Source organism: Vicia villosa, linkage group LG6 (genome assembly GCF_029867415.1).
Source record: "Vicia villosa cultivar HV-30 ecotype Madison, WI linkage group LG6, Vvil1.0, whole genome shotgun sequence".
Classification (NCBI taxonomy): Eukaryota; Viridiplantae; Streptophyta; class Magnoliopsida; order Fabales; family Fabaceae; genus Vicia; species Vicia villosa.
Window position 1 is genome coordinate 98381774 of NC_081185.1, and position 17811 is coordinate 98399584.

The 17811-nt window shown below is 35.7% G+C and overlaps 3 protein-coding genes across 8 annotated transcripts; 1 reads left to right on the forward strand and 2 right to left on the reverse strand.

The window, feature by feature from the left end:
* The first annotated feature begins 5329 nt into the window (after positions 1-5329).
* Positions 5330-10614, forward strand: LOC131609386 (protein STABILIZED1). 6 transcript variants are annotated; one of them, XM_058881078.1, is made up of 3 exons: positions 5330-8643; positions 9874-9947; positions 10190-10614. In XM_058881078.1, exon 1 carries the CDS (start codon positions 5457-5459, stop codon positions 8583-8585), a length of 3129 nt encoding a protein of 1042 aa, XP_058737061.1. In that variant the 5' UTR covers positions 5330-5456; the 3' UTR covers positions 8586-8643; positions 9874-9947; positions 10190-10614. The 6 variants fall into 6 exon arrangements, with proteins under 6 accessions (XP_058737061.1, XP_058737062.1, XP_058737063.1 ...); XM_058881079.1 differs by having other exon boundaries at positions 10220-10614; XM_058881080.1 differs by having other exon boundaries at positions 10298-10614.
* LOC131609389 (myb family transcription factor PHL7-like) lies at positions 10173-13316 on the reverse strand. The gene is made up of 6 exons (XM_058881085.1): positions 12782-13316; positions 11265-11350; positions 11106-11145; positions 10951-11008; positions 10801-10870; positions 10173-10529 (listed from the first exon to the last, which is right to left on the reverse strand). Exons 1-6 carry the CDS (start codon positions 12894-12896, stop codon positions 10173-10175), a joined length of 726 nt encoding a protein of 241 aa, XP_058737068.1. The 5' UTR covers positions 12897-13316.
* Positions 13317-13470: 154 nt separating this feature from the next.
* Positions 13471-15871, reverse strand: LOC131609388 (PHD finger protein ALFIN-LIKE 2-like). The gene is made up of 5 exons (XM_058881084.1): positions 15644-15871; positions 15501-15533; positions 15007-15229; positions 13997-14120; positions 13471-13907 (listed from the first exon to the last, which is right to left on the reverse strand). The coding sequence occupies exons 1-5, from the start codon at positions 15732-15734 to the stop codon at positions 13653-13655; spliced, it is 726 nt and encodes a 241-aa protein (XP_058737067.1). The 5' UTR covers positions 15735-15871; the 3' UTR covers positions 13471-13652.
* Between the last annotated feature and the right edge of the window lie 1940 nt (positions 15872-17811).

The window sequence follows — 17811 nt, forward strand, 5'->3', positions numbered from 1 at the left end:
GTACAGCATTGTATTTAATGTTTCACTCTTTTGTCAACTACCTCGAGCCTTGCTTTTCCTGCTTTAACTGACTTTGCCTTTAATAGCTTCTAACGTTCCTTTTGTCAATCAGCGTAGCCTGCCATCTTGTACTTGCTTCTGATTTGATCTTTGTAGATACAATGTTTGAATATATCAGAGTCAAACAGCTTGGTGCAGAGCATCTTCTTGTCTTCTGACCTTGAAGTGCTTCTTAGCGTGATACCATAAGAACTTCAGTGCTTCTGCTTCTGATCTCAAGTTCTTCTGATGCTTCAATAGACCATGTTCTGATTCTGCTTGACGGTCTTCTGATGTCTTGCGAGAGCATGTTCTGATGTTGCATGCTGAACCTTCTGAGTCAGTGCTTCTTGCGCTGATTTTGTGCATACTCTTTATATATTTCCTGAAATGGAAATTGCATAGGATTAGAGTACCACATTGTCTTAAGAAAAATTCATATACATTGTTATCATCAAAACTAAGAATATTGATCAGAACAATTCTTGTTCTAACAATTTTAATTCCACTTACTCAAATAATATCAATTGCATTATTCATATTGGGCTTTCTCTTGGCACACCTCCACTAATACTATCACCATCACATAAATGGAGCCCATATAATTTCTCTTATATCTCAAATATTATTTCTATTAACATTCTACAACTCAACTAAACTCATCAATTAAATAATTCCAACATAGTAATTATACCGATAATTTCCAACATCAACGAATAAATTCCGAACTAATTTAATTAAATAATTAGTTAAATTATAGGGGTGTTATAATAATCGGTTGGATTATAGTGGATTAAGTCCTTGTTGATAAGGCGAAATCACCTTGGCGGGTGGACTGGAGTAACTTAGTTAACAATGAACCGGGATACAAATTATTGTGTTCATTTATTTTTAGTCACTTGTTATCGTTGTAGCTGTGTTGTGAAAAGATTATATTTAGTGCAACCCAATTCATACCCCCTTTCTTGTGTTTCTCGCACCTTCAATTGGTATCAAAGCTTCGATTCTGATTTTATACACTTAACCGTGTCAAATAAAGATCCAGACGAGTTTCAAAAATACTATGGTTGATCCTACACCATCACCTTCTGCTCCAGTTTCAAATGATAACTACAATTATAAATCTCCCATCTTTGATGATGAAAAGTTTGAATATTGGAAAGATATACTAGAAAATTTCTTTCTAGGTCATGATGTTGATCTTTGGGATATGGTAGTTGATGGCTACGTTCATCTCACCAATGGTAATGGAAATTAACTTGAAAGGAAAGCTATGACTGATCAACAAAAGAAAGATTATAAGAATCATCATAAAGCAAAAACCACCTCGCTGAATGCTATTTCTTATACTGAGTATGAGAAGATCACAAATAGAGACTCAACTAAGTTTATATTTGATTCTCTCATAATGACTCATGAAGGAAATGATCGAGTCAAGGAGACCGGGGCTCTGTCCTTGATTCAAAAGTATTAGGCCTTCAAGATGGAGGATGATGAAATGATTGAGACAATGTTCTAAAGGTTTCAAACCTTTGTTACATAACTGGGAGTTCTAAACAAAGGGTATTCAATGTTAGATCACGTGAAGAAGATTATTAGAAGCTTGCCATCCAAATGGAGGCCTATGGTAACTGCACTCAAGCTTGCAAAGGATCTGAACAACATTTCTCTAGAAGAATTGATGAGTTCTTTGAGAAGTCATGAGATTGATCTTGAATAGGATGAACCTCAGAAGAGAGGAAAATCTGTTGCGCTCTAATCTGTCAGAAGATCTTAGAAGTCCAAAGCTCTTCAAGCTAAAGAGATTGAGGATTCATAAGAAGATTCTGATGAAGTTGGAAATGAGTTGTCTCTATTATCCATAAGGGTTAACCGTCTCTAGAAGAGAAACCAAGGCAACAAGTTCAGAGGTACTATAAGTGCTTATGGTTGTTTCGAGTCTACTTTTGGTCAAATGAAGTCTAGTGGAAGAGAAGTCATTTGTTATGAATGCAACTAGCCAGGATACCTCTAGTACAACTGTCTTGAACTTCAGAAGGACAAGCCCAAGAAGAAAGCTCTCAAGAGCAACAAGAAAGGGTTGATGGCAACCTAGGATGATTCTAACTCTTCGAAAGATGGCTCAGAAAAAGAAAAAGCTAACATGACACTAATGGCTCATGTTAGAACTTCGGAAGCAGAGATCCCTCCAGAAGATGAAACAGACTCAGAATCAAACACGTAGGAGATATTCTCCAAAGAGGTGCTTTTTGACCCTACTCATTCTAAATTAACTTTTTCTTTACTTGAAATTCTAGAAAGACATGAGTTACTCGAGATTGAATTCAAGGAACTTAAAAAGTCCCGTGAATCCATATCCTCTGAAAACAATAAGCTTAAGGAAGACCTCTTCATTTTTAATGAAGAAAACTTTTTTCTTAAAGACGAGAACTCTGCCCTCAAATGCACGAGAGCTCTTTCAGAAACTTCTATGTTTAACTTTTAATGAAAAGGAGAAAGAAAAGTTTGACATTCTATGTTGGTGGAAACATAATGCTGGTGCATACCCAACTGTGTCCCCAATGGTTAGAGATATCATGCCCACGTCAGTTTCAACTGTGGCTTCTGAGAGTGATTTTAGCACGAGTGAGAGGGTTTTAGAGGTATATAGGGGCTCTCTCAAACCAAAAATGAAAGAGGCTCTAATTTGTGCTCAGAATTGGTTGAGGCCTTCCTGTTACTAATTCAAAGACTTGGAATTCAACGAGGAGTATGAGATTTCTGAAGATGCTTTACAAGGTATTGTTTTTATCTTTCTTAAGTGTAATTTTTAAATTTGTTTTGTAACATGTTGCTAACTGTTTTTTTATATGTATTATAGGATTTACTGAAACTTCATTTGGAAGTGGAGCCCCTTCATCCTCTCAAACTCAGTTACAACGTTCTGGTTGTGCCTGAAACAAATTAAGGTTAAATTCTGTTGTATTTTGTTCATATATCCTTGTTAATTAAAGTATGTAATCTAATAATTTCTATTGTGTTTGCAGCTGCCACTTGGTGAATTTTTTGGAGTCATCAATGACTCATAATTTTGAAGTCATGAATAACACAACCAACCATTTTTTGAAAGAATATCAAGAAACTTTTGATCCAAGACTCTTTTGGAAGGATAAAATTCATGTTACAAGAACTGTCCAAGAACTAAGTATCAAGAGTAAGTTTAATATAATTCAAAAATTTACTTATATTTCTTCTGTTGAAATGCTTGCTAAGATACTGACTAAAACTTGCTTTTGTTGCAAAGTGAAATGCAGTCAAGAAATACTTGTTGAGTTTTTGTTTAAAATTGTTGATTATGTTGCTGAGTATACTAGTTCAACAAGGTGATTCAACAAGCTTTTCTTGTTGAGTTTTAGTTAAAAATATGTGTGTGTATTCAGTATACTAGTTTAGTTATTGGTTTATTGCGTGATTCATATGTGTAGGGCATCAGATTTTCCTAGGGAATATGATGGTGCAAGCCTTCAGATGAGAATGACATATAGTCCCGCTGCACACTTGTTTCTGTTTTTTGTTCAATGGAAAGATTGTCATCTTACTGAAGCTCTTCATAAGTAGTACAAGTATTGAAATAAGTGTATTTAAATGAGTTGAAATGAGTGACTTGGATAAGGTGAATAATTTTTCTAAATTGTTTTTTGTTATTGTGTAGAGTGGTGTAAACTCGTCTTACACAGTTGTAAATCATACACTATTGTAGATCATACTCTGTTGCAACTTAGGATTCAATACTACTTGTATTACTAAGTTTTTCTCAACTTGTTCGCACACTGTTGCAGCTCATGTATATGAGATTTTGCAGTTTTATTACTAACATTTGTTTGGGTTGTTTGTTATGCATGTGTATAGGGAAGAGTTTTTATTGCATTGGTTATTTTGAAATATGGGTATTTGTTATGGATTATGTTAGTTGAATCTTTTGGTTGATATGCTATTGTATTGCTATTATGATTATGAGGTGTAGTAAATTTTTTATGCCTCAGAACTTTGAGAAACCCTATGTGGATGGAACAACCACCATGTCTACCGATGAAAGAAAAGCAAGTATAAGAGAATTCTATGGCATATCATTATATTTTTCCCTTGTGTCTTAATTGTATGTTTGTAACTGCCAAAATTGTGGTGGCTCACTGTGATTCTGCAATCCAAACATGCACTTGAATTTTAGTATTGAGTTTGTTTGCATTTTGTTTTTGGTTGGCTGATGATATGTTGAAGTTCTATTTTGAGAAACTATCATTTATCCCTCTTTATTGCAACTTGAAAGAGGTGTCATTGATTTTGAGGATAAAAAACAGATTGTAGTGATTCACCATGATTCAGTAGTATAAATTTTTTTTGGAAGTTCATTGAATGAAGGTCAAGAAATGCTTACTTCATTGTTGTTGTGCTTGATTTTGTTAGATACAAGAATAGGTATATGTCAATTTGGTTGATACATTTACATTCCTTTTCCTTCTATGACTTAAATGTTTTGCAAATACTAAATAGCACAGTCAACTAAGTTTATGACTAACTTTTTGTTACATATTTTTGCTACAGGAGTTGTGGATTTTTAATGTGGAAATGGATAATTGAATAGGGACTAACAACAATTACTCCATATTTTTGGATAAAAACTTGGTTGTGATTTTGATAGTGTTATAATGCTGCATTTATAAACGTGGTTTTATAGAGGTTGTGTTATTATGTTGATTATGTAATAGTAATGCAATTGTTTAATTTTATTGCATTTTATTTGGCTTGAAAATTTAAAATTTATGGTATCTTTAGAATTAATTTACTGTTTGAAACCTATATTTAATAATTTTGTAGATATTAAATTTATGTAATTAACTATTTTATTTATGTTAAAAAAATCAGTTCATTTCTTTTATAGTTTATAAGATTATAAGAAAAAAATTCAGTTGGATTGTTTTTGGATTTAAAATTTTCTCCAGCCCAATAACTTTTTTAATTTAAAAAAAATTACTAAAAAATCTGATGGATTTTATATTTGGGCTTGTTTTCATAATGGCCCAATTATCATTTTAATCTAAATTCAACCTAATTAAAATCGGAACTCAAGTTAACCCGGTCGAAAGTTGGGTCTGTATAGTTCACCCGATAATTTGGTTCGGATCATTGGTTTGGGCCGAATCCGACCAACCCGAACCGCTATTCACCCCTACTTTCTAGTGAGACGGGTATACAAACCGACCTACATAAACCCCTATATATACCCATTAATTTATTAAATTAACTATGTATATGCTGTTTTTTCAAAGAAAAGGAAACACTAGTAAAAGTTTTGTATTTGCAGAGTAAGAACGAAAACAATACCTTATTCTTCACCCGAAAATAACCTATCTACCCGAGATTCATTCCGGCCAACAACCATGGTGTTCATCGTTCCACCCACCGGAAAAATCCTATCCCTAGACGTAAACCCTAACACCACCACTCTCCATTCTCTCAAACACCAAATCGAAAATTCTCACGGCATACCAATTTCACACCAACGTCTCTTCCTTTCCCAGAGTCTCCGATTACTCGGCGACAACGATTCTCTCTTCATATCTAACCTAGGCGTCGGGAATTACTCAACCCTAACTCTACATGTTCCCTTTTACGGTGGCACTCAACCTCCCGCCGTTCCCAAACCGCCTCGATTCGATTTTCTTAATTCCAAACCGCCTGCTAATTATGTTGCCGGACTTGGTCGTGGTGCGACCGGGTTCACTACTCGGTCTGATATCGGTCCCGCTCGCGCTGCGCCTGATCTTCCGGATAGATCCGCTGCTGCGGCAGGTGCGGCACCTGGTGTTGGGAGGGGGAGAGGGAAAGGCGGTGATGATGCGGCGGAGGAAGATGAGGAAGGAGAAGATAAAGGCTATGATGAGAATCAGAAATTTGATGAGTTTGAAGGGAATGATGTTGGTTTGTTTGCTTCTGCGGAGTATGATGAAGATGATAGAGAAGCTGATGCGGTTTGGGAGGAGATTGATAAGAGGATGGATTCGAGAAGGAAGGATCGGAGAGAGGCTAGGTTGAAGGAGGAGATTGAGAAGTATAGAGCTTCTAACCCTAAGATTACTGAACAGTTTGCTGATTTGAAACGGAAATTGCATACTTTGTCGACGGATGAATGGCAGAGTCTTGAGAAGTTTGAGAGTGGTGGTTATTCGTCGAAGAATAAGAAGAAGAGGTTTGAAAGTTTTGTTCCTGTGCCTGATACTCTTCTTGAGAAGGCTCGGCAGGAACAAGAGCATGTTACAGCTTTGGATCCTAAGAGTAGGGCTGCTTCAGCGAATGGAACGGAGACTCCGTGGTCGCAAACGCCTGTTACTGATTTGACTGCTGTTGGTGAGGGTAGAGGTACTGTTTTATCGTTGAAATTGGATAGGTTGTCTGATTCGGTTTCTGGTATGACTAATGTTGATCCGAAGGGGTATCTAACTGTTCTTAATAGTATGAAAATTACTAGTGATGCTGAGATTTCAGATTTTAAGAAGGCTAGATTGTTGCTCAAGAGTGTTATTCAAACGAATCCGAAACATCCTCCTGGTTGGATTGCTGCTGCTAGGTTGGAGGAGTTGGCAGGCAAGCTTCAGGCTGCTAGACAGTTGATACAGAAAGGATGTGAGGAATGTCCCAAGAATGAAGATGTTTGGCTGGAGGCTTGTAGGCTGGCGAATCCCGATGATGCGAAGGCTGTGATAGCTCGGGGTGTGAAGTCCATCCCTACTTCTGTCAAATTATGGATGCAGGCTTCGAAATTGGAAAATGATGATATGAACAGGAGTAGGGTGTTGAGGAAAGGGTTGGAACATATTCCCGATTCAGTTAGGCTGTGGAAGGCTGTTGTGGAGCTTGCAAATGAAGAAGATGCTAGACTTTTGCTTCATAGAGCTGTGGAATGTTGTCCATTGCATGTGGAGTTGTGGCTTGCGCTAGCTAGGTTGGAAACTTATGACAATGCTAAGAAGGTTCTCAATAGGGCAAGAGAAAGGCTGACCAAGGAGCCTGCGATTTGGATAACGGCCGCCAAATTGGAAGAAGCTAATGGAAATACATCCATGGTTGGCAAGATTATTGAGAGGGGTATTAGGGCTTTGCAGAGAGAAGGTGTAGTGATTGATAGAGAAGCTTGGATGAAGGAAGCAGAGGCAGCGGAACGAGCTGGTTCGGTTGCAACTTGCCAAGCAATAATCCATAATACAATTGGAGTTGGAGTTGAAGAAGAAGATAGGAAGAGAACATGGGTAGCAGATGCTGAGGAATGCAAGAAAAGAGGTTCTATTGAAACTGCCAGAGCTATATATGCTCATGCCTTGACTGTCTTCTTAACTAAGAAGAGTATATGGGTTAAAGCAGCACAACTTGAAAGGAGTCATGGTACCAGGGAATCTCTTGATGCATTACTTCGTAAAGCAGTTACCTATAGACCACAGGCTGAAGTTCTATGGCTTATGGGTGCCAAGGAGAAGTGGCTTGCTGGAGATGTCCCTGCTGCACGTGCAATTCTCCAAGAAGCTTACGCTGCTATTCCCAATTCGGAAGAAATATGGCTTGCTGCATTCAAGCTAGAATTTGAAAACCACGAACCTGAAAGAGCTAGAATGTTGTTGGCTAAGGCACGAGAAAGAGGAGGTACAGAGAGAGTCTGGATGAAATCAGCTATCGTAGAGAGAGAACTGGGAAACCTTGAAGAGGAAAGGAAACTGTTAAATGAAGGACTGAAGCAATTCCCTTCATTTTATAAATTGTGGTTGATGCTTGGCCAGCTTGAGGAACGGCTTGCTGAGACTGCAAAGCAGCAGGATCAGCCTGAGAAGCAGCATGCTCACAAGATGGAAGCTAAGAAGGTCTATGATTCTGGATTGAAAAGTTGTCCTAATTCCGTACCGCTCTGGCTCTCTCTTGCTAATCTTGAAGAGGAGATGAGCGGACTTAGTAAAGCTCGTGCAGTTCTTACAATGGCTCGAAAGAAGAATCCTCAAACCCCTGAACTCTGGCTAGCAGCTGTTAGAGCAGAACTAAAGCATGGGTATAAGAAAGAAGCTGACATTTTGATGGCAAAAGCATTGCAGGAGTGTCCCAATAGTGGCATTCTATGGGCATCATCAATTGAGATGGCTCCTCGCCCCCAGCGAAAAATCAAGAGTACAGATGCCCTAAAGAAATGTGACCATGATCCTCATGTTATAGCTGCTGTGGGCAGATTATTCTGGGCTGATAGGAAGGTGGACAAAGCCAGGAATTGGCTGAATAGGGCTGTGACACTTGCTCCCGACATTGGTGATTTTTGGGCTTTGTGCTACAAATTTGAATTACAGCATGGAACTGAGGAGAACCAAAAGGATGTATTGAAGAGATGTGTTGCTGCTGAACCAAAACACGGGGAGAAATGGCAAGTGATCTCAAAGGCAGTAGAGAACTCTCACCAACCAACTGAATCCATCTTGAAGAAAGTGGTGATTGCACTTGGGAAGGAGGAGAAGGCAGCCGAGGATAGTAAACATTAACTTACCAGAACTGTAGCTTCTTTCTGTCAAAAAAAGGATTATAGCATCTTTACCATTGGTTAGTTTTGAAATTTGATAATATGTGAATTTTGAATAATTGAATTGTTATATCTCATGTAGACTACTCTGTAGTGTAGAGTTATGTTGGAATTTGTGTGCTAGTTTGATCCATGTTCTCCTTTCCTTGACTCTTTTCTTTAGTATTTTAAGAATTAGACTTTGCCATCTAACCCTTGTGATTTCCACTTTATAGCAATGTTTGCTCCCAACTAAAAATGATTGGATTTGTATGTTATTTGGATTCTTGAGTTTGCGAAGTGCTAGTTGTTATTTTGAATTTGGTTTGGAGATTTTTCATTTGGCATTATGGAACCCAAACAGAGTAGTGACATCCCCAATTGCTTCAGAATTTGCCTGCCTAAGTAAAGGCAAAATTGTAAAAAACACGACAGGAACTTAAGCTTATTCAGCATTTTCCTGCCCAAAGTAAAGTCAAAATTGTAAAAAACACGCACTGGAACTTAAGCTTATTTAGCCTCTTCTTTATTCCACTCGGCCAATTCGTTCTTCATAATGATGTTTTATGTTATAATAGCTGTTCTTTGAGAGGATTAAAATTTGCGGTTTCTGGATTATTTAACAGTTTTCCAAGATACATTCATAAGGATTTGTAACTGTTTAGGATGGATTGTTTTTTTAGATTTTTTTGCACACTTCATGTTAGTACTACTAATCTTGCATGCTTAATGCTACGTTTTGCATATATCTGTATGCATGGGTTTATTTAAAACCAATTCCCTTTTTAAAAAATAGAAGTGATTGTTTGATGTTAGGACTGCATTTGTTCAGCAGTGTATTCTCTAGACAATATTTTTAACCTTTCTTTCCTCTTTTGTGGGACGAGGATTTTGTTTCCAGTAGCCGTTAATCTGAGCTGACTCCTTTTCTGAGGCTGTTCTGTTGGTAAGCATGTGGTTGCAGGGGATTTGAATTTGGGGACAATGATCCATTTGGATTTGAGCTATACTTAACAATTTAAAATGGTTATTATTATGATGCAGATTCTATTCTTAAAATGGGGTGTTGTTTAATATATCAATTTTTACTTGAATTCTCAAATGCTATATTACTTCCCTAAATTTGTACTTGTCTATGCATGATTTTCTATCCAACTATTGATATAGGGCTGCTGCAAAGGCACTCCTATGAATTTTTGAAAGAATTTATCTATGTTAATATTAGGACTATGTTTAGTTTGAGATTCTTTGACAGGATTTATCCATATCAGGTAGCTGAAGAATATGGTAATGGGTCCAACAATATTCTGAAATCTGAATAACTTTGTTCCATGCAATCAACTAGGTACTACCAAATTATACATATATGATGTTTGATTCTGCTGAATCTTTTATTTTCATCCAACAATATATACAGAACATTGTTCATTTCTTGATCCTCCAACTTATAAGTGTTCATATCAAAATACTTTGAAGGACCAAAAATGATCAAACAAACATTGTATATAAGATGGACATCATCATCATCAACTGTTTTATTAGGCAAACATTTATTCTAATTATACAAAGCCTATAATATGAAACTAGTCACCAAAGGTGATTGGCATGTTGCTTCAGCTAGCTGGCTCCAAGAAAGATTCAAAGTTTGGTTGCAGAATTCTGAGATTGTAGATGATCCTAGTTCAAAATCTGCAGGAAAAACACTGTCATCATCTTCGGTGATCTTTTTCTTTTTGGCTGTTCGATGTTCTTCCTCTGATTGTGTTCTTAAGGATTCAGATTCCTCGGAAAGAGAGGGCAGAGGTGTAGCTCTACCAACAAAAGACTTGCAAGCTTTTCTTGTAATTGTTTTGATCTGACTACTCTGTCCAATTCTATCTAGGTACTTTCCTTGTGCTTCAATTTTCATCTTCAAGCTTTTCTGAACCTTCCAACCAAATAACAAAAAATCACTATAGAGATTTTTCTTCATCTCTCATTGGTTAAAGTACCTAACTATAGTTTTGTTTTAATTTCCTATAAGGATATTTGGTCAAACTATAAAGAGAAATGCTAAACCTACACCAAAAGTTACATATACACCGTATATTTTTGCATTGGTTTTTGTGAAACATAGGAAGTAGTTGGAAATTGGCTAAGATGTAACATACGGTGTAATGATATTAGTGTAAACATAGCACTACTGAACTATAAAATACCTCAACTCTGTCATTCATGCGTTCGTGCACCTCTGCTTGCATTTGAAGGACTTCCTTTAACTGAAGAGCTCTATTCATTTGCAAAGTATAATTAATAAATTGATTGAAAAAAAGAAATGAAAATTGTTGTTGCATTTGTTGTTGACTTACGATATAGAACAGAAATTTGGAAGTATATGTGATACACCTCTCTTCTCAATCTTTCCTCCTTCATAGGTGATCAAGGAATGAGTTATAATTTCAACAATTGAATTTGGTATTATCATATTTAATCATTATCTTATTTGGTTAAGTAAAAAACTTACTAGTGGTGGATTCTGGAATCAACTTGGAAATCCTGTATTTCTGAGCACATCCAAGAATTTAGTATATGGTTTTCAAATTGAAAAATAATCAAGTAAATGCATACTCCTTAGTTTTTATATCTTTCAAAGAATTAAAATGGATGGAGAATGGAGAAGAACCTGCAAGTGGCTTTTGACATGATAAATGTTCAAATTTGAAATATCCATAGCCTTCATTACCTTCAATATGCCCTTTGGTGTTGCCCCTGACAAACAAACCACATCATTTTGGTCCTAATAATTCATACAAGACTAGAAGTTAACATGACTAAACAAAAAAGTTAACATCAAATTTTATGTAATTATTTTAGAAAATAGCTATTTGATTGGATAAAGTGGAAAATTGTAACAAATAAAAATCAAAGGTAAAATTGATTAAAAAAAAGAACATCAAAACTTGATATCAACTTTATAAATAGGTATAGAAATAAATATATTTTTAAAATAAGACTTTGATTCAATAAAGAAGTATAAAGTTACAAATAAAACAGTTCAAATAAGGGATAAATTTAAAGTTAAAAGAGGATACACATACACTGATTATCAAAATGCGCATTTATAAAAAAGCTTGTATAAATTATTTTTCTAACCAAAGATAAAATAATTTTAAATTATTTTTATATGTGCTATTAGGTGTTTTCATAAGTTATCTTTAAGAATTTATAAAAATGAACTCAAAAACTATTTATGAATAGCTATTTTAATAAACTATTTAAAACAATATTACAAAATTATGACATAAGATAAGTTCAAATAATTCAATAAAATAGGTCTTTTAAAGTTAGTATATCTTTTTATGTAATATACATTCAAATTCAAGCTATGCATAGAAGTCAAATGAAAACAAACAAAAAACAAAATCAAGTTATATTAACAGCAAACATAATCATTTTGTAAATAAAAAAGGGAAATGAAATTTCAAGTAAGTTTTACAATATTAAATTATAAGTAAGTTGAAGGATCAAGTCATCTCAAAAGAAGAAGAAAAATTAAGAAAGTTGATTCTCTAAATTCACACATTTATGCAGTTATGAATTTTAATTGTTGGATGAAGAATAAACAATTTATTTTATATTATATTTTAAAATGTATTTTACAAGATTAAAATACGAATCATCAAATCTTATTTAACAACTGAAATTTGACATTAATTGAAAAAAAATCTTATTTAACAATCGAAATTTTTTCATAACCAATTGAAAAAAAAAATCTTATTCAACAATCGGAATCTCTTCATTGATCGATTGTGAAAAAAAGTTTAGTAAGTAAAGTTTGATCATATATTATCCGAGTCCATATTCAAACTCAATTTTCAGGAACAATATGTGTTTAATTAATGTTCATTAACCAAAATTCCTTCACATTACAAAAGAGTCTAGGACAATAAGGAAAAAGACATACATATTTTAAACACTAATCAACAAGAACAATAGATATTTTTACAAACATCTCTACCATTGAACATGTTTTAGTAAGTAGCCTTTGTTAATATGATTAATCATTTGACATAATTCCTAAGAATTAAAGAAATCTTACACCTTAAAAATACCAGTAAGTAAAAAAATCTACAAAATTGCACTATGAATGTGACATGCTATAATGTATAGTATTGCTAGGACTTAGGGACAAAGACTTACTATCAGGGCCCCCAAGCCTATTTACAGCGTCCACAAAGAGATCATGGAGTTGTTGTGTCCAGCGTAAGCGTTCTTTGTGTATGGCAGAGCCATCATCTGAGCGAGTGGAACCCATAGCTGAACTCTTGGGGAGAGGCCCAAAACATTGGATTACAAAAGTGAAGGATTATAGTAAAAGGAATGTGAACAAGACAAAAACAGTTGTCACAAACATAGAATTAACCAATGTGACGATGTTCACCAAGGTATATTTGTTTCATTAGATTCTACATTTTGTCTTTAGTTGTCGGAACAAACCAGGGAGTATACTCTTGCCAGAAAACTTAACATGTCTCTTATGTTAAGGTTGTTTGCTTGGCAAGAATGCCTATGATTTTTTCAATGTCATTGATTAGTCAATCTAATATGACTCTAAATAAAACATGAACTTCATAATAAGTTTGATGCATCTAGATGATTTATCTCGCATCGATTTCCATACATTTCCATGCAAACAATTTATAATACATCGGTATTGTTCAATCGAGTTAGGAACATTCACACAAATTGACTATAATGAGATAAGACTCGTGTTGCTCTTCGATTTCCATACAAACAAATAATAATACATCGGCATCGTTCGATCGTGTTAGGACTTAGGACCATTCACAAATTGATTAGAAAAATAGATTATAATTTGCAATGGTGAGAGAACTAAAAATAAACATGAATAGAATCTTGAGAAAAATTGTTGATTTCTCTCACTAAAGTCAAACATGAAAGAGTTTACATGAACTTCTCTAAGTAATGTAATAACAATGTCAAATTATCTTTCTCAGCCAGGAAACATCATTCATTTGTGACATATATGTATTCCCAACTGCCTTTGAAACTAGGGTCTGGGCCTTCTCAAGCTGCATGAAGGGCACTTGTATTGCTTTATGCTCTCAGCTTTTGCAGGAGTGATCTTCACACATTTCCCGTGGTACCACCTCTCACATATATCACAGCCAATCCAAAACTCGTCCGCATTGTAGTTTCCGCCACAGGTCCCGCAAAGTGTTTCGCTGTGCTCGTCTTCCTCCTCCTCATAACCATCGTCTGCAGGAAACTTTGGGTTGCTTTTGACTTGCCCATCACTTGATCTCTGCAAATAGACGTAAAAAGCCTATATGCTGAACCAGACGAAAGAACCAAAGAAACAAGTATATCTCACTAGAAAATATTAAAACTAACCTTGGTGCTACCTCTGGATTTGCTTCCACTGTCTGCTGCCGGCTTGTTGTCCTTAATCGGCTTCCTGTCGGTCACAACTTCAAAAACGGTGGGAAGTTCGTTGATTAAACTAAACAAACGTTTCCTGCCATAAAGAATCATGGAAACCATCAATATAAGGAACCATATGCCAAGTTGTAGCAGATATTGAATAAAAATGCTAGAATGAACAGATTCAATCTATAAGGAATATAGCATCTTAATTGCTATGTTGAAGATAGAAAATACAGTATCTACTAATCAAATTTTAAGAACATAAAAGAATTGCAAAAAATATTTTAAAACTAAAATTAGTAATAGTATATAACATAAAAGGAGATTAAACTGTTCAACATGACAAAACATCTCATAATAAGACATCATTACGCATAAGTTGTTCAACAATCATTCAAAATCATAAAACCTACGCAAGACTTTGAACATCACACTTTCACAACCGAGGAACACATTAGAGGGTGACTTTTGGCAGTGCAGGAGCACCTCTAAGAGTCACTACCATATGAGTGGATAACCAACGTGGCGAGAACGATCCACGTTACCAATTGGTAGGTTGTACGGTTGCTTGCTCTAAGCTCAAAATTGGTGATTAAAGCCAGTGGTCATTTTGCATTAGGTTGAACAAGGGACACACAAATAAAAATTGAGAAATGTGAGAACGAGACAAGGCTGCTTACAAGCAAGAAAGGCGAAACAGAATACCCAATTTTTATATTTTGACTAATTGATAGTGCTTTTGATTTATCAGAACAAATAATGCACCAACTTCCAAAATATTGATACATCAAGTATCACATACCAAGAATGTATCAAAAAATTGATCAATCAAGTATCACATACCAACAAACTACAGCTTCCATTAACTCAAATCATAAACCATAGTTTTCAACACTAAACAACATGCACAAGAATGTAATAAACTTCAAATACAGCCATATACACGCATCTCCACCGAAGCTATAGATAATTTTTACCTTTCATTCCGGTTAAGACGAGCTCCAAGGTAGAATGCTACAGAAAGCAACCAAGAATCACTGTGTACAGCAACAAGCGAAAGCCAGTCTCTCCGGTTCATCCCATCTCTAGCAAAATTAATCCCAAGTGCCGGCTCAGGAAGCTCCGGCGGAACTTCCTCCGCTGGCAGAGTCACTTCCCAGCTTTCATTCCCATGTCCATAGAGACACAAATTATCCTTATCTAAACAAACACACCACAAATCCAAACTCAATTAAAGCACAAATAAACTAAATATCACAAAAACCACCTAACCCTAAATTGAATGTAACCCTCTAATCAAATTCTTCAAACCAAATACATTACAAATTTACAACCCTAGTCAAATTTAACATTCCAACAAAAAAAAAACATGCAAAATTCACACATAACATAGAATCAATATATTTTAAAATACCAAAATTAAAACAAAAACTAAGTGAATAATATATTCAGATCCGGTAATAGACGTTACCTGGATCACAGAGACCGTAAAATTCATCAACATCTGCGAAAAAGGAACAAAAACAAAAACAAAAAAGGTAAGAACTTTGACATTAAAACCGCGAAAAAAAGAAAACCCAGATAATAATTCAGCGAGATAAAACCAAAAATTACCAAGAGTGAGAGCACGGAGAACAGCGGTTCTACGAGCGTTGAAATCCTTGAAGATCTCTTCAACGGAACGAGGGCTGGAAGCCATTTCCATAACCGGAGATCTGAGAAAAACGGGATTGGATTTGGGGAAACTAGATGGAATTGAAAGGATAAAGAGGCGAAACCATGGATCAAAAGGAACGTGGAGTAGAGAGAAGAGAAGAGGGTGTGTTTGTTTGTGTACTGGTGTGGGAGTGTGTGTTTGTTGATGAGGTCATGATTCTCTGCGGTTATGTAACGGTGTGGTTACTATGATCGAAGGGTGTAAAGTGATGTATGGTTGTGTGAATTGAATCTAATGGTTGATATTCGTGATTACGTATGGTTGTGAATGGCGTAGATGATTTGTTTCAATAAAATGACATTTGCTAAATTACTTTATTTGTGATTTGTGATTGATGCTTTTAGTAATTTTTTTTATACTAGTGTGCATCTATATTTACTTGGACGGTTAGATTTCAAAATATAATTGCTAAGAATTGACTACTAATATTTTAGATTTATTAAATTATCATTTAAAACGAAATATTCAAAGGTTTTAATAGAAGAACTAGATGTTCATATTAATGGACTATGGCAAAATTAGTTATGGACTTTTAAGGGCTAATGTTTAGATTCAGATGATTCATCTAGTGAAGACTTAGGGGAATTTCTCAGTGATTGGCAGGAAGAAGAGGATGGTTATGCGGTGGATGAAGGGGGTGGAGTTGGTTCTCTTAGCGGAAACGTGAATTTGGATGGTGTATCAAGCAACAAGCAGACAAAGCAGAATTTGGTTGTTTTCCAAAAACAATGATAATGATCCTAGGTTACACAATTATCACATTATGGCAGGAAAGGCTATAGATGATATGTCAATTCACCTCGAGACAGATGTTCTTTTGCTTCTCATGCTTCCATAGAACTCGGGAAAAGTTGTCTATCTCCCAAAGCCAACCACCTATGGGAAACCAAAAAATCTTGATTCAGTTTCGTTAGTTCATTGTAGTCTAAGTCAATTGGCTCCCTTAGGTTATATAAGGCTCCAATCAATTGCTATTGGGCTTGATAGTTCTACCACTTAAGTGTCCCAACACAAGCGCAAATGTAAAAATTTGGGAGAAATGGGAGAGGCATCAATGAAACTTCCAGATACAATAGTTTTCTTCCCTTTTCTTTTCAAAGCTACCTCCATCGTCAAGCCTTCTTACTTTTCTTCTTTAATTCCACCTAAATCCATTAAATCATTAGAACTAGTTCACCCGTCTCACTCTTTATATTCAGCTTCTTCTATTGATATATTTTTCTAGGGGATTGACTCTTTGTTGTGAGCCCACATCTGATTGTGATGTAATCCAAGGAAATTTGAGGTTATGGGCTAAAGAAGAAGAGATCGTAGATTCAAAATTTGGAAGAAAGCTTTTGGCCTTGGCATTATAGGTGAAGATGATGATTGTGCCTATGTAGCTTAAAAAGGCAATTAAAGATCTTAATGTGCTAGATCAATTGGTGTCAAATGATGATGTATCTTTGAGCTTTGAGTTATGATAACACGATTTTATATCGTATATTTAGCTTGAAATTCATAGATATTTATAGCATTTTCCGTTTATTATATTGATTTATTATGATATTACGCGAGTTTTTGCTTTGTTTCAGGTTTTACACTCATATTATGACTAATTGCGAAAAAGAGAAGAAATGGAGCTAAAACGACCCATATCTATGCCTAAAAGACGAAAAATAGGTGCTGAAGTAAAAAGGGAGTGCAAATAAGGCCCAAGTGTGCTGAAAGAGATCCAAAGACCCAATGAAGCAATCCAGCCCACGAAGGAAAGCAGCCCAATCCACACAAGTAAGCGGAGACGCACGTCTCCAACGTCTCTATGCCACATCAGCAAAAGGGAGACGCACGTCTCCATTTCCCTAAAGCTTCTCCACTTGAGACGCACGTCTCAAGTCACGCGCCCAGTCTTCCTGAAGAATCGGAGACGCACGTCTCCAAGCCAGTCTGTTGGAAGCTCCTCTTTTCACGCAAAGCAACTGCAAAGCATCCCCTATAAATAGAAGCAGTCACTTCAGTCCAAAGTGTCCGATTTCCTGCTAACGAAGTGCTGCCGAAATTGTACCGCGAATCATATTTTTCATTC